The following is a 17,552-nucleotide window of genomic DNA, read 5'->3' on the forward strand; positions in this document are numbered from 1 at the left end:
AAAATCATTAAAACAAAATTATTATATCCAACCCATAGTCATACATTCCAATAAATACAGTTTCATTTTATTTAAATGTCTAATTTGTTGGTACATTTGTTTAACCCTCCTAATACCACATGGGGTCCTTTTGGGACCGCACTTCAGTTTTCAAACTTGCATGCACTACCTTTTCCTTCCGACTTTTCAATCATGTTAATTCAAAAATAAATGACTGGAAAGCAATAAAGAGACTTGAGGGAAAAACTACTTTAAAAAATATTTATTAGAAAGCATTAAATATTAAAACTCGTAAAAGAACATTCACATAATGGGCAGAGTAGATGAGCAAACATCACATTTCGGAATAGTTCACTGAGTGGAACTTCTAGCAGATACCTCCATTCATACTAGCATAAATCTGATGCAGATACCACATTTTTGTGAAAGTATTATTTTATATGAATTTTGAAAATACAAACAGAATAGATTTTCATAATGTGATTGATTTTAGAGAGTCTACAGATAAATGTCTGGAATCCTTATCAAAATAGAAACCATTTTTGTGAGGTTTATATAAATACTAAAATGCATGGTGTCATGTTTAACCCCAGTGGTATTAGGGGAGAACACTGTTTTCAAGTTCACCTATACACTAGAGATGCCAGACATTCTTTGACATACAATTCTTGCATTAAAATTTGGGAAAATCATAAGATGAATATTTGACTAAGATTCACAATCATAAATCATGTTTATTTGGGGGTTCTTCTCTTGTCCTCCAGAAAATTTAATCGATTAGCTACCTATTTTAATAAATTCCCACCAAACCAACATTGCCAATTTTACAATTAATTATGGTTTTTAGTTTAGATAAAAAAGTCAATGGCACGAGCGGGATTCGAACCCATGATCTTCGGCTTGATATGCCGCTGCTCTACCACTTGAGCTATCGTGACCTCGATCCACTCGGACACCAACTTCCCATCTCAACCACACCTTTTGAATTTTCCCTCCTTGATGTCCGAGTGGATCGAGGTCACGATAGCTCAAGTGGTAGAGCAGCGGCGTATCTAGCCGAAGATCGTGGGTTCGAATCCCGCTCGTGCCATTGACTTTTTTATCTCAACTAAAAACCTTAATTAATTGTAATATATTAATTGGTCAAGCGAACCACGAAATTAGTGAATTTAATTGCCAATTTTGTTTAAACCTAAAATCAGAAATCAGAAGCCACTTCCTTTATGAATGTTTGTTTCACATTTCCAATTGTGGTAAATATTTAAAAAAACCCTCCAGATTTGATTGCGCTTACACGTAAAAACAACCAGGGACTTAATATTTACTGTTTCTGCTTATATCTATAGAAAAGGGAGTTAAAAATGAGAAACCTGTTCTCTTGAGTAATATTTTATTATTATAACACATGATTTAGAAACATCATTTGTATTATTGCACTTTCACTTATTGTGTTTATTTTATTTTTTATTTGTGAATTAAGACCAATGCCAACTGCTATTGTACAGATCATTTCTATAGCAATAAATCATAATAGTAATAGTAATAATAATAATAATAATATAATTCAAAATTTTAATCAAAAACAGAAATAAATTTTATATGTAATGTGTGGTGATTAGTGACCGTTAATCGATATTTGTTTAGAAATCGTGAGATGCGGTCTGGTGTGATGTAGGTTTCAGAAAAACATTTTCTTTATCGTGCCNTAGGATAAATTAGTTTACGAGTGAATGTTTGGAGTCAGAGCTTTATAGCCCTCAGAAGGGATATAGCTAAATTTATATAGAAGGTTTGGGATGTTAGGGCATGAAATGACCTTAGCCGTTAAAACGCCCTCAAAAATTAATAATAATAATAAATACTATGGCTTGAAAGGGTTCACACACAAATAGAAATAAATACTATGATTTATTGAATATTCCACATAAAAACACAGATTTCTAATATAATAATTACACATAATCAGGTAAATACAAATTCACAATAATATATTAAAAGATCACAGAAGGGCGACATTATTATTCTTGTATTTAAACAACGATATAAGTAATATATCAATATCATGGGTCTAATTCAATGTAAACGAATGAAACGATCACTAAAGAAAAACACAACAGTTTTATAAAAAAATACAGACAGCACGGAAGTACAAAACAGTGCTGAAAACATCTTTTCTGCACATTCTGTAAAATTACACAAATTTAAAAATAATTTTAAATCTAAAACTTATATTATGTTGCATTTCTTGAGTTATCAGATAAGGTTATTAACTTTTTATAATAGCTAAATGATATCAATTTTAATCCAAATTGGAAATATAAAATTCATACAAATATATACTTATTTAGTACAGCACATAGTCATGTAACAATAAAAAAATAAAAAATTAAATTAATAAAATTTAAACAGTTCAGTATAACAACACATTTATATTTGAAAGATCAAAAAGGATTACCTGCAAAATGCAATTGCAGACAAATGCAAAGTACAACTGCATCAAGTTGTACAACTGATATTCTAAATTACTCAGGGGATATTATAAACATTCAATAACACTAAAACAGGTATTTTAACATTCAATACCAATTCAGTACAGAATTCGGATTTATAAACAATAAATATTTTGTATCTGAAAATTCAGATGCTTAAAAGATAGCAACCAATTTCATATTTATTGATACTTTCAAATTAACATTAATCGGGCTGTAGGCAGTAATAGATAGGCAATAGATAAAACTGAAAACAACCATCATCCAAACTGCAGTAAACATCCCAGAAATTCCATTTTTCCTAAGATTATTGTTTTAACCAACACATTTCATAACAAATGAAATTCCAGTTTAATGTAATTTCTTAACTTTCTCAAAGTGAATCGAATTAATACCAAAACTAAAAATATATAATCTAATATAAATTGAAGTAGTGATTATTGTCATTAAAGAATACAAAAACATTTTTTGTTTAAGACTGCTCAAAGGATTACCTCCAGTAAAGGTGACTATTATTATCCAAATCAAAATAAAATTTTATTGCCAACTTCAAAAATTCTCTGTAAAAACTATAATTTCTTTTCTCTAACCCTTTGTAGATCCATTTTTGCTTGTTTTTTAAGGCATTTGTTTTTGTTTTTTAAAACCTAAAGTAGTAAAGTGTACCTAGGTGGTAAACAATAGTAGAGTAGTACATACACAATATAATACAATAAAAAATACTTTATTTATGTTGAGGAGTTTTTACGTCTATAAACAACAGTAACAATTACAACAGTAAAAATGCTGTAAGATGAAACAATTGACAAGAATAACACGTGAGGAGAACTCACCCCTGAGCCTCCTATAGAAGAAATAAATAATGAATTCATTTTTTCAATTTCCTTCATCACTACATAGGGCATCATGTGATCATCAGCATTTCAGCCAACGGGGAGGATTATCTGGGATAGTATGAATATGAACTGACGGACCAGGGCATTGGGATGTGTGAAAAGGGAGTGATGGATTTTTTTTTTTTTTTTTTTTAATAAGCTTTCACTAATTCTGGAACAAAGGGAATATTAAGGTCTCAGTGTAGGGTGAGGTTTATTACATAAAACAGAGGGTTAACAATTCTTCTTAGGACTTTTGATTGGAATCTTTGGATACATGGGGAGTTGGAATGCTTGGTTGGCCCCTAACCTTTCCATAGTTCATTGTAAATACTTGTTCCAAAACAGATGAGTTAAATTTATTCATTTACTTACTTTTTCGCTTCTGTGGTACAATCAATTTTTTTCTTTGTATTTATGATTCCCTCTAGTTTATGGTGTTCCAATGTCTTCTGCTATTTCTTTAATTGTGTGCTTTTTGGTCAGGGGTGTTCAGTTGTTAAGATATTTGTTTAATATTATCTTAATACATAAAAGAAAATGACATTTTTTTCTCAGAAAATAAAATCATTTTTCTAATTTCTACCTCTGTTTGTCAGATTACTTACCATACAAAGCTGGTGGTATTTATAAGTATCTCTTTTTCCCCTCATTTCATTAATACAATCTTCAAGTAAAATAATTTAGTTAAGACATTATATCATATTATTTAAAACTGATTTATATAATCATTCTCTCTATTTCCCTGTTCTTGGCTGTTAAACAGGAATGAATAAGAATTTTTCAATTTTTGTTAGTAATTATTTTTATCTAAAGCGATGCTGACAAACAGGAATCAGATCAAACCATTACAAGCAGATCCTTTGAAATTTGTCTCTCTAAGTTCAATCAACCTCTGAAATAATGCCTCAAACTGTTTTTGATAATAACCATATTAATTTTGTTTTCAAAAATTTATTTTTTATGGTATTTTAATTTGTTGGCAATTTATTAATTACTTATGTTATTTTGTTGTTAATTGTTTTGTTCAATTTTTTTTTTTTCAATCGATTTATTTCATTAGAATAATGAATATTATAAAAATAATGTAACTGTGGAAAGTCACAAAAAAATTAAATAATATTGCATAAACAAACATAAGAATGGAAGACATTGCATCAAGAACATTAGCAATACTATGAGCACAGTAGCAGAAAATTATCACGACATTAATTCTAAGCCCACACATTTTTGTAAAAAGTGGATCTACATAGGGTTAACTCACCTAGAAAAGAGATTCAATAGCCTTGTTTGAAGTTTATTGTAAATATTTTAAAAGTAAAGTTGACAATATATTACCAGTACATTGACCGAACAAGAGAATGTTTTCAATTAAGTTTTATTAACTGGTCTCTAATAATAACACACTGATATACTGTTTGGTTTTTTAAAATGTAAAATAAAAAATTTATAAAAATACAAACATCTAATGTAAGAAGAAAAATTTAAACGATATTGAAATTTTTTGATTACAGTACTTTTTATTCTATTATTCAAATTTTAAATAGTATAGATCAACTACTACAAATAATAACGGCATTGTGTTCTTACCAACACAACCAGTTAATTATTTTAAAATTAATGTAAATATTTAATCAATTATATGAAAAATTTCTTCATATGCCACTCATATTTAACACATTGGCAATGGATGGTGCATAATTTCACCATTTGTTTTTCACATGGGTACAAATAGTGCTAAAATAAACAAGCTAAAATATGTACTCTGTATCTTAAAATATCAATTGACAATGAGCTGTACATTCCTTTATACATTGTTTAAATGCTCTTTGAACTGCAAACTGAAATAACTTTTTGTTTTGTTGTGTGATAATGCACTAAAAACGCAGGAAATGTTAAGCTAATATTGTTTTCAAATTAAATCAGGTACAATTTTCATACTCAGCCTTGACTATATGACTTAATGACATATTTCAACTAATTGATTCTATATCAACTGGGAAGAGTGAAGGTTGACATTGTGATAGCACAATTGTTCGCTTTTATTGTCAAGCGAATAAGAAATGTAAATAGAAAAAACAATACAAAACAAGTCAAACTTTGATCCAAAAATTTGTTAACAAATAAGTGAAGTGTTGCTCAATACAAAATTTATACAGCGGAGTTAGCAAGAGATATAAAAAATTCCTGCTAATGTGAAAAAACATGTAACAAGAGGAAGTGTTATTTTTTTTAATTGTTTGTTAAAAAGTATGTACATAGTGTGTGTGCAAAAACTTTTTGAACTGTTAAATCAAAGAGTAAAACACAAATGTTTTCCAGTTTTTAACATGGTTAAGATAAATGATGTCAAGCTAAACTATTGTATCCATGTGTAAAGCGTACCTCCAACATCAATGTGTTAAGAGCCAATGAACAAGCAAAACACATTGAATTTGCAATTAATTTCTTGGTATTTTCACATTTTTACAGTTAATTTAATGGGAAAAGAGATTATGCTGTAAGCAAACATATTGCTTATATTGAATAAAATACATTTGTACAAAACATATATGTATTACATTTACATATTATATATATATATGTGTGTGTGCGCGCGCGCGTTTGTGTGTGTGTGTAAATGTATATATGTGTACACATATATGTATTACATGTACATATTTTANACTTATAATATTTTCCCATTAAATTAACTGTAAAAATTACAAAGAAATTAACAGTAAATTCTTTTTTCTTTTTTTCTTTAATTGAACATTTAAATAAAAAGTAAAAGATTCATTGCTTACATTTTTGAGTTCTTTTTTGATTTTTGCTGCTGTATTATTAGTTTATTTTTCTTTCTTGTGACCTTTGTTGTGTGCGTAGAAGCGCCTTGCAACTTTTTAAGATTTTGTTGAGGTATAGATAATGCATTCTGTGAATGCTTGCTGCTTGTAAAACCTATTGAACAAAATAATTTGTTGTCAACTGTACAGGGAATGTGTCAATTTATTAAATATTAGATAAAGCAGTTCACCTGGCAGTTCTAATAATGAAGGCTCACTATTTTCCATGTTTGTGTCACCACATTTGCTCATACTACTGGTAGAGCTATTCGGCCCGCTACTATTCTGGCCATAATGGCGGTACATCAAATGCAACTTTTCTTCATGCTCACGATGTACCATGATCAGCCTCCTTTCACTTTCGATTCGAGACTGCTGGAGAGCATTACATAAAGCTTGAATTTTCCATGCTTGTGTTTCAATCTGATACTAAAAGCAAACAAAATTAATAGAGAAGTTGGTTTTAATAAAATGCAACAGCTGTAAAATAATAGTAATGTGTGTTATTTAGCAACCGGTTGTTCAATAATTTGTTGAAATAGTGAGGAGCGGTCAGGAATGAAGTATTGTATTAAAATACCTTTGCTATTTGGCTAACAAAATGAAAAAGGCGAATTCATTTCTGACAGTTCCTCACTACTTTAACAAAACAATAATAAAGTTAATTGATCGAACTTTATAGATTTTTGTTTTATATAATTAAATTTACAATAGATAATGGACAATAGTCCGTCTGCCAGGTTGGTGATTTCATCGAATAAATGTAGATACACCATAAATAAATAACAGAGGAAAACGATAAATATAGTAATATATACAATTTGTAGATATAATTTATTTTTAACTTAAAGATAAGTCACTAAAGTTTTAATGTAATAACAAATACTTTCCTTCAAGCAATTTTTTTTTTTTAACAAAGGTTCACAACAGCAGAGGTCATATCAATCCTCAGGGTGCCAGGTTTTTGTTTTTTTTTCTTTTTTTTAAACTGTTTGTAAGAAATGTCGAGTTCGAATGATGGGGCCACTGGAAACGAACCCAGGATCTTTAACTTACAGTGATGAGAACCGTGTCAACACCTTAATCGTTGTGGCCACCGATGCCTCATGCGTAATTGTTGTACTTATTATTTACATGTATTTGAATTCTGTTAAATTTCCTGTATTTTAATGCCTTCACCAGATATTTAAACGGTGGGTTCCAATCCTTAACATTCAAAATGTTAATAACACTTTCACAGGATAATTGTTTCAAGCCACATAGATCAACCCAAACCTCCTCCATATTACACAAAGAGCATTTATTTCTGTAGGTGAGTGCCAGGGTTCTAATAAAGAATAAACTATTTTTATTATTATTCAGATATCGTGAGATGCGGTTGGGTGTGATCTCGTGCATCTCACGATATCTGAATAACTATCGATTAACGGTCACTAATCTCTACATATTTTTATTATCATATATGTATGAACTTTGTCCTAATGCCAGAGTTAGCTGTATGTATCATCAACAAAGCGTAAAATGCTTTGAACATGGCGGTTGGCGGTTTTCTTGAATCTATTCCATACTTGTCAGAATATCGTGTTAGGGGTTTCCCTGATTTCCTCTACATTTCCTCCCATTGTTGGTACCAATATATATAAGGACTCGCTTCAGGGGTACATATACTATATATATATTACAATTTCATTTACAGGAACAGCATAAGTCTACCTTCGGGCATGCGTTATATAAAATAGATACATTCATGTGTTATAATTATATAAAACCACAATGTTTACCTCCTGATCTGCCAGCAGTTGTTCCATTTTTCTTCCAGATTCTCTAAGGTCAACAGCTTTTTTGAAGTATTTGTACAGTAGGCATCGCATTTCAGATTCTGACAATTTCATGAGTCTATCAACTAGCATCATTTCCCCCTTTAAAAATAAATAACATAAAACATGTAAATAACAACAAAACCGCCACCATCTGTATAATAATTCAAATAATGAACCTTTTCTTTTGTAATACTGTTGTACTCGATTCCTTGATGTCCACAAAGTAGTTCATTCTTATGTTCAATTGTTGCATCAATAGCCTCAATGGCTTCATCGACTTCAAGAAATTTGCGTTCTTCGTCGACTGTAAACATTTTCTCCTAAAATAAATGTGATTTGGAATATTTAAAAAAATAATACATTTGACAGATTGGTTATTTTAAGTTAAAACTTACTTTATTTAATTTACTATCAAGACTACGCCTCTGTTCGACTAATATGTCCCTGGTGTCTCTAAGGTTAATTATTTCATGGCGGAATGACTCTTCTCTCTCATTTTCCAATGTACGAACTGTCTTTTCAATTTCAGGACTTGAAAATGCCGTAATATTTTGTTGTTTGGGTTGTTTTTTCACAAGTTTTTCTGGCAAAGATGACACCGATTCCTATAACAAGTACAAACCATAAATTTGCATGTTGTACACAAACTATAGGTAAAAATAGCAAAAAATTATAAAACCCCTTGATTAATTAATAAACATTAAACAGAAGCGATGTCACCACAATGGTGTTGACACAGAAGCTTAGGAACAAGGTGTGAGGGAGAAATTAATATGATTAACGAATGACCAATTAACATGTATTGTGGCTAAAAATTATAAAAGTGAAATTAGAATAAGTCAGAATTACTTTGCAGTCAGCATGAATTGGCCTGAACTCTCTTTCCTTCGGCTGACTGTTCTTTCCTGGAGTGTCCTTACTGCATGAAGGTTGTGGAATAAATATTTCACCAGCTAAAACACTCCTCCTTCGTCTATTGTGTAAATTTACACCTGGTAAATTTTTTTAAACATAAATAATGATATTAATTATAAAGAAAATGAGTTTTTTTTTAATTTAAACATACAATAGTGCAGAAAGTTTTAAATTTAAATAAATAAAAAATGCATGTTAAAACATTCTAAAATAATTATTTTATAATTAAGTTTTAAACAATGTAAAATGGAACAACCATGTTCATTACATGGATGTAAAATCATTAAAAAATGATATTTTTTCAAATTTTAAAAGAAATTGAATTCTTACTGTAACTTTCAGAAATAGCACTGTGTTCAATCCCAGCCTTTTCCACCATCCCATGTCCTAAATATTTGTTAACTATTGAATCAGTAGCAATGCGAAACCTAAAAATCATATAAAGAAAAATGTTAAAAAATACTTCTGATTATAACACAATAACAAAACATTTGAATTTAGTTTTCTAAGCTCAGCAAAGTCAATTTTTTTAAAGGACAAAAAATAAAAATCATATTAATTGAGAAATTAAAAACAAATATGTGGATTTTTATTACATGTCAATGTATTAAATCAAATCCATGGTGAAAAATAAAATATAATCTTTTCAATTAATTAAGGTTTTGGTTGAGATAAAAAGTCAGTGTCACAAGCGGGATTCGAACCCATGACCTTCAGCTAAATACGCCGCTGCTCTACCACTTGAGCAATCGTGACTTCAATCCACTAGGACACTAACTTCCTATCTCAACCCCACCTTTTTGAATTTTCCCACCTTTTTGTATCAAATAGCTTACACAACATTTGAAAAATGGCCAACAGGAGGGAAAATTCAAAAAGGCGGGGTTGAAATGGGAAGTTAGTGTCCGAGTGGATCGAAATCACGATAGCTCAAGCGGCAGAGCAACGGCATATTTAGCCAAAGGTCGTGGGCTCGAATCCCGTTTGTGACACTGTATTTTTTATCTCAACCAAAACCTTAATTAATTGAAAAAAATTTATTTGGTCAAGCGGACTACGAAATCTAATAAAAAATAAAATATAATGTTCACCTGCTTAATTGATGTTCCATTTTCTCAACGAATCTATTTTTCGGATCAGGCTTAGAAGCACTACATTCATCTCCAGTCTCGTCTTTTTGTAAATCTTCAAAATCATCACTGCTTTCATTATCACTCTCACTTGGACTAGTACTTTTACCAGAAGATAATTTACTTTCTGATTCTGTGACTTCGTCTAAATAAAATTTTCAATATAAATATAGAAAACAGAAAATAAAATATGTTTAAGAATTACAAAATATCATTTTCATTACATTTTGAATATAATTCTGTTTAGCCATGCCAAACATTATTTAGCTGGTTGAAGACAAGATAAAATAAGCAGCTTATAGATTATTATTGAAATTGCAAAATATATTTTGCAACTGCTACTATTATTATACTTTAACTATATATATATCTATGTGCTACTATTGTATTGCAGGGAAATCTCGGTCATCTGAACCAGCTCTTGCGATTATTAGTTCGGATTAGCAGGGATATATTTACAAAACATTTATATGTGCTCTACCCAAATGTTTGAATTGAAAATAATTCAACAAACAGACATTTAAATAATAAATAAAAATAATGAATGTGCATATTATAATTTTTTAAATTATGCAATTTAAAACAATGAATATGTTTCAACCACAGAGAATGGGTCTAAAAGGAAAAAGGGCATACTGACAAGACTAAACATAGGTCATAACTTATGGGCATCTTCTGGCCAGTGGTGACCATGTGGGTGCCCGTTATGCAAGAATAAAATATCAATCAAGCATATTTTCAATTGTAGAAGGCTTGATGTTTATAAGCAACATGTTGATACATCATCTCACCTGTGCTTAGTTTTGGGGCAGCAGGTACCTCAGGGTTGTAGGTATTTTTAAATGTTTATAGTGTTTGTGTTGTGTCACTGTTAATTTATTGGAATGTAATTTATTAGCATGCAAGGAAGCATGCAACTAACCCTGCCTCGAGGATTATTGAGCACTATGGGATTAGCGTGACACCTGGAGAGTAAAAGTATGTTATTAGCAAGAAGGAAGTTGGTTCAACCCAACCCTGAGGAATATCAAGAACTCTGGGGGAGCGAATGTGATCAGACTTCTATGTTTGTGGTGATGTAATATATTTATTACATATTTAATTGTGTAATTGACAACCTTAGGTACAAATGAAAGGCTAGCATTTTAGGATATTGACTGTTTTTGTACAAAAGCAGAGTCTGTAACAGATTGATACGACAGCTGCAAGTTGAAAAATACACGATCAGAAAAATAAGTAAAAACACGCAGAGGGTCGGCGATGACCTCAGCTATTTGTCGGCCCTTAAACTTCCCACATTATTATTATTAAAACAATGAAATGTACATGTGTGTGTCTATACATTCACAGCAGCCAGCCACCTGTCAAAACAAAGGTATTGGATTTAAAGGAAACCCCATTGTGAGAAGTTTTGTTTCTTTTTGTATACATGCTTCATTATAAACAATTTAATTTTTATTATAATTAGTTTTTGAAAATGATTTGTTTATTTAAAATCGTTAAAATTAAATTTATTTATTTGAATCACAGAAAAGTAGTTTTTAATTATGTAGAACATTAAAAAAATTAACTGAAAAACTGTTCAGACTAATTTGAATTCAGATGAACACAGGTTCGGATTACCAAGACTGCACTCTATTTAATTTTGTTTATACTTATCAATATATATAATTACCTATTCTTTCAAGAGATCTGACTTTCTTTTCGACTAGAGCATAAGAAGAATCATTGTTTAAGCACTCTTCATATTCTTGCTTCAGACATAACCATTGTTCAATCTTGGTCCGTGAGTCTTCAGAAAGACCGCTTTGCACTAATTTTTGAAACAGCCCTTCTGCATTTGCTACAAGTTGTTGCCACTGAGTAGCAGCAAACTCCAGGCTTACAAATAAACAAAAACAAAAAATCATGCAAATTATAAAATTTATACATTAAAAAAAAATTGTTGTTATTACCCAAATGTATCCCCTCCTTTAACACCATCATTTTCATTAGAATCATAAGGCAAGTCTTGAGAAACGAGACTGTTCATTTGTTGCCTGATTTGTTCTTCGTGCTGGTATTTAAATAACAATCTTAACTGATCGATGACACTAAGATAGTTTAATGTTTCACAATGGTCAACCGATGCAGGAGACAAACAGCAAAGGAGTAAAGTTTGAAATGAAAATGTAATGGCGTCCTAAAAATTATTACAACTTTTAGATATATTCTTCACCACCAAAAAAAAAAAAAAATAAAATAAAAGACATAAAAGAGATCAAGTTTATTTCCGACCTTTAAAAGAGTAGCCAATATGGTACTTGTCGATGACCCAGGAATTACACAGTAGCTTTCTGCCAAAATTGACAAACAATTTGAAACCATTCTCAAACCAACATTTTTATTATTATTGGAATAAATAAGTTGATTGTTAGATCTAAGAAATGGTGCTGAAGATGTACTGCCAAGATCAATAAATGTAGCACGAGACAACTTGCTATGGCTCACACCTATAAAAAAATTAACATATTAAAACATGAACTTGTACTTAGCATTACAATAAACACAAAACAAAAAGCACCACAGCAAAATAAAAAAATCAATTAAAAACAAACAAAAAACACAATACCCACATACGTAAGAGAAGAATGCAATTTATGTAAAAGTTCATATTTTACCTTTCTATTTTTATAACTTACCATCTTGACTCCACTGTTGATATACAGTAAAAATAAAAAATTTGTTTATTTGACTAGAATTATAATTATGTTCCTCTTGAAGTCTTTGCTGTTTTGTTAAACCATCCTTTATACAGTTGAAAACTTGTTTGACATTCAGACACTGGACACCTTCAATGCCCTCACTTCCTACAGCAGTCTAAAACAACGACAAACTTAGTAGAAAATTAATTTGAAATTTCGCTTAATTATTCAATATCTTATTAGGAATTATTGACTGGCACATCTATGAAAATAATATTTTCATAATATAATTTTTTTGTAGTTTTAGGGCTGGCAAACTACATTGATCATCACCACTCTTCTCTTTCTAAGCTTTGCATTTCTTTTCTTATTTTTCTCAAGTTTTAAACCTACTACATTCTTTTAATGTTTCTCCAGCATTGTTATGATATTTTATTACATATCGGTGACCAACTCTTTTTTCTTTAACCTATTGTTAGCCTCTCTGTACCTCAGGGCCTCGTCAATTGTGCATAAAATAACACAAATAACAAACATAAATACACAAGAACACAGAAACAAGATAAAAACATGATAGTCTGGTTAGCATTCACACTACCCAAGAGTACACCATATTCCTTGATTCACACTAATAAATTATATTCTAACATTCATTCTCACTATCCCAAATTAGTCGATATACCTCAGGGTAATTGGGGAAAGGTCCTTCATTCACACTAATAAATTACATTCATTCACACTGCCCCATATTCAATATTCCTTGGGGTAGTTGGGGATAAACCCCTCCATTCGTGCAAATAAATACATTCATTCCAACACATAACACATATCACCCACATGAAGGTACAAAGATTAAGCCTTTGTTAACAATTAAAAATATTTATGGCCCTGAGATACAGAACTAGCGATTTGTGCTGGCTGCCATGCTTCAAGGCCGAGCATGTCTTTTGTGATGTAATATTTCTTTCTTTGCAGACTTAGTTCTTTGCAGTATGTTGTTATATGCTCTACCATGATAAGTTCCTCGCACCATGGATCTTGGTATGTTCAACCTGATAAGTATGAATTTTTTCCTCTCTAGACCCAGCCTCCACAGGTCAGGGACCGATGTCTTTTTTACATTTATATAATTGAGATATGTTTCTTTTGTTCTAGCCAATTCTCCATTCATTTCTACAATATAATGATTATAATCAACTTCTTATAACCAACATGAAATAATATGGAAAAATTGAACTTTATTATTTATTTTGGTTATTAAAATAATTGTAATGATTTCATCATTATTCAACAACATATGCTGTTTTCAATTCACAATAAACAAAAACACCTTGTATTTTACAAACTTGTTGTAAACAACTTTAGTTAAAATTATGATTTACACCTAGAATTTGAGAACACAGGACTGACAATCATATACTTACATATGCGATTTTTTGTTATATAATGCAGATACATAAATGTCAAAAAGAAAAAAATTATATAAAAGTAGAAATATATTTAAATAAAATTGAAAAGAATGCGTTAGTGCAATCTAAACTGTATTTTAAATTTTAACTTAAGTACCTTAAGATGTGCAGGAAGTTGAAGTTCAGATTTAATTGCAAATTCGAACATATCTTTAATCTCACCATTGATGACTTCAAAAAAATTTAAAAACACTCTGTACATTAGGCCTTTGTATTGTTCCAGCCACTAAAAATTAGGCATAATTAGATAATCTAATAATAATTTAAAATATACATTTAAAACATTGTAAATACATACTTCAAGGCTATTGAAAACATGCTTGGCAGCTCGAGGTATGATACCACTCTCATTAAAATAATTCAAATTCCCCACTAATGAATAAGTCTTTCCAGATTTACATTTTCCAAAAGTAACGATACACACATCAAGCCCTACAAAATCATAATTAGGCCAAACGCTTGCCCTAGATACTAAGCGATTTATTCTGCATTTATTATAATCAGCTGACCTTCTAAAAGAGTATTTATTTTTGGAGCAACACAAATGTCATACAAATGAGCTTGTGAACAATTGACTGGTAACACATAGTCAGCAGTGTAGCAGGCTTGATTCCCGATGATAATCTGTTTTGTGTGCGGTACTGGACAGACGCATACATCTTCTGGGACCTGATTAATCTGAAAAGGTGGACGAACCTGAAAAGAAAAGGTAAACATTTCAATTTTATGAAATAACATGAAATTTTATCAATTGTGGAGGATTTCAATCTCTTAGATAGTATTTCCAACTTTTTACTGTTTAAGCAAACAACAAAAACCATAAATAATTAAAATTCATTAAAATAGTACAATATTAAAGACCGTTTCAAGAGTCAAAATTAAATTTTGAACCAATTGAACTAGGACATACCGTTGTTGTTGTTTTTTTAGACCAACCATTAATTTTACAATAATATATATAGAATAAATAAATGTTTACATTCTTATAAACCATTTGGCACAATAAGATTTACATTTCACTATTCGCTATTCATTTTTAACTACACAAGTTCATATGGCTTTGTTCTTTTTATTGTTCTGACAGTGTGCTGGCTGAGGTGAGACTGGTGTTTGGCAGTGAATCTTGTATTTCTGCCGTGACCTCAGGGATCCTTATTATATTCTTTATGTACCAAGGTGCATTGACCATATTATGTAAGATTTTATTTTGGAGTGTTTGTATGATTTTGATATTGCTGTGTTTGCTAAAACCCCACAGTTGAATACCATATGTCCACATAGGCTTTAGGACTGGTTTGTATAACAATATTTTATTTTGTACAGCAAGGTTGCAGCCATGTCCTATCAGCCAATATAGTTGTCTATACCTTAAACCTATTTCTGCTGTTTTTTTCTTCACGTGTACTTTCCATCTCAGCTTGGCATCTAAGTCCATGCCCAGATATTTAGCTGTATAGCTGTATGTTATAGGAGTTCCATCAATTGTGAGCGACGGGACATGGTCCATTTTTTTGTTTGTAAAGATTAGATTAACTGATTTATGCTGATTTAGCTTCATTTTCCTTTTTTTTTAAATCTTATTACAAGCATTTTGAAGTATTTTGGTTGATTGGTTGATAGTCGGTCCTAGTGATATCACCATTGTGTCATCTGCAAACGTTGCAATTTTTACTCCATCTATTTTTGGAAAATCACTAGTGTATAACAAGTAAAGAAGTAGACCTAATAAGCTACCTTGTGGCACTCTTGCATTTATTGTTTTTTAGTTTTGAATAGTGATCTTCTTGATTGACTCTAAACAGTCTGTCGGTTAGGTAGTAGGTAGGACTGATAATATCGACATACTGCTTTGGTAGAATCCCTTTTAGTTCATCGACGAGTCCTTTGTGCCAGACCTTATCAAGCTGTGAGACATCAAGGAAGATAGCAAAACAAATTTGTTTTTCTTCTATTGTGTTGATTTGATTGAGATTGTTCTATTACGTTCGTTACTCGGTGAATTTGGTCTATTGTTGAATGTCTTATTCAGAATCCAAATATCTTTTCGAAAAGCTTAGACACTGTCGGTAGTGGCGATATTGGTCTATGTGATGTGACCTCGTTCGCCAGTTTTCCTGTTTTTTTTTTTTAATAACTTCTGCGAATTTCCAGATGCTGGGAACAGATAGTTGTGCAATAAGTACAGAATGGGGGATACAATACCTGAAGGGTGCAGGTATATTACACACCCCGAATGATACATCTACATCTACATGTAAATAGGAAAGAATGTTTTTAAGAATGAGTGTGAATGGGTTTGGATTGAAAAACTGTTTGCATTGGAGGCTGAAATGACCTAGCTGACAATAGCCTTGGCAGCTGGATGGATAAGTCTGCGGTCTAACCATGGACTGTCAACACCCGGGGTGGGTGATTCTCGACGCCTGCCGGTGATTTGTTGTAAATTACTAAAGCTGGAATTGCCGGTGGACTGCAAGAAGTGACAGGCTCAACATTGCATTGTGCGCATATATTTACACACATGAACAGATTTGACCTTTTGTAAAACCAAATCCATATTCCAGTCATACTTACATTAAATTTTGACAGAACGCGTTGTTGGCTTTTTGGATAATTTTAAACGAGATTAGCTGTAAAGTGTAATATATTCTAGAATTTTTTTTTCTGAACTCACCCTGACCGCCACCTCGATAGACGATTCCGTATTCATTTGGAATACAGTTAGACGTCGAATAAATAATCCAAATAGCGAAAGGTGATTTGCCTTCAATTCACATAATTGACTTGAAACGCCGTCCGTGGATGGCGAATTCCATTTCAATTTCGACCCATAATCAATAATTGTTTATATTCCTATTGATAAAACGAAGATCTATCATTTGAAGTTTGAATACAATAGTAAACAATTTTCACTCAGAACCTCTTCTGCTGAGCCGAGAGCCTCAAATTGAACAGGCGAGTCTTCGGTTCACCATTATCTGCGATACGACTCACTCTAGCCGAAATTGGTGAACTTATGTCGCCCCAAAGTTTCATCTCAACGTCTAGTGAAATGCCCAGTTCGTTCTGTCGACATAAACATAAATATGTGCAGTGAGAAACTTTCATTTCCGGACAACTTATCTCTTAATTTCATTTTTGGCTATACGAATGAACGTTATAGCGAATATATCTAAGTTTATTTGCTGTGTGTTTCATTTGTTGAATATCTTACTCAGTTTTTCAATATGGTACTTCTAGACATATCCTTGTCTAAAATGCCAGAGTGATGTAACTGGAGAAGATACTTTTAAGCGTTTCAAGTGCAATTTACAGGTTCATAATAAATGCATGGACTTGACCCAT

At 31.2% G+C, this 17,552-nt stretch overlaps 1 protein-coding gene across 1 annotated transcript; it reads right to left on the minus strand.

Moving 5' to 3' along the window:
• Positions 1 to 6,039: 6,039 nt before the first annotated feature.
• Positions 6,040 to 17,120, minus strand: LOC106666935 (kinesin-like protein costa). Its single transcript, XM_014394488.2, has 16 exons — positions 16,882 to 17,120; positions 14,717 to 14,903; positions 14,506 to 14,639; positions 14,305 to 14,433; positions 12,736 to 12,913; positions 12,332 to 12,546; positions 12,010 to 12,236; positions 11,730 to 11,935; positions 10,016 to 10,199; positions 9,255 to 9,352; positions 8,859 to 9,001; positions 8,405 to 8,614; positions 8,186 to 8,329; positions 7,971 to 8,108; positions 6,381 to 6,618; positions 6,040 to 6,304 (listed from the first exon to the last, which is right to left on the minus strand). Exons 1-16 carry the CDS (start codon positions 16,915 to 16,917, stop codon positions 6,147 to 6,149), a joined length of 2,625 nt encoding a protein of 874 aa, XP_014249974.1. The 5' UTR covers positions 16,918 to 17,120; the 3' UTR covers positions 6,040 to 6,146.
• Between the last annotated feature and the right edge of the window lie 432 nt (positions 17,121 to 17,552).

This window comes from Cimex lectularius, unplaced genomic scaffold (assembly GCF_000648675.2).
Source record: "Cimex lectularius strain Harlan isolate CLEC.00 unplaced genomic scaffold, Clec_2.1 scaffold115, whole genome shotgun sequence".
Taxonomy (NCBI): Eukaryota; Metazoa; Arthropoda; class Insecta; order Hemiptera; family Cimicidae; genus Cimex; species Cimex lectularius.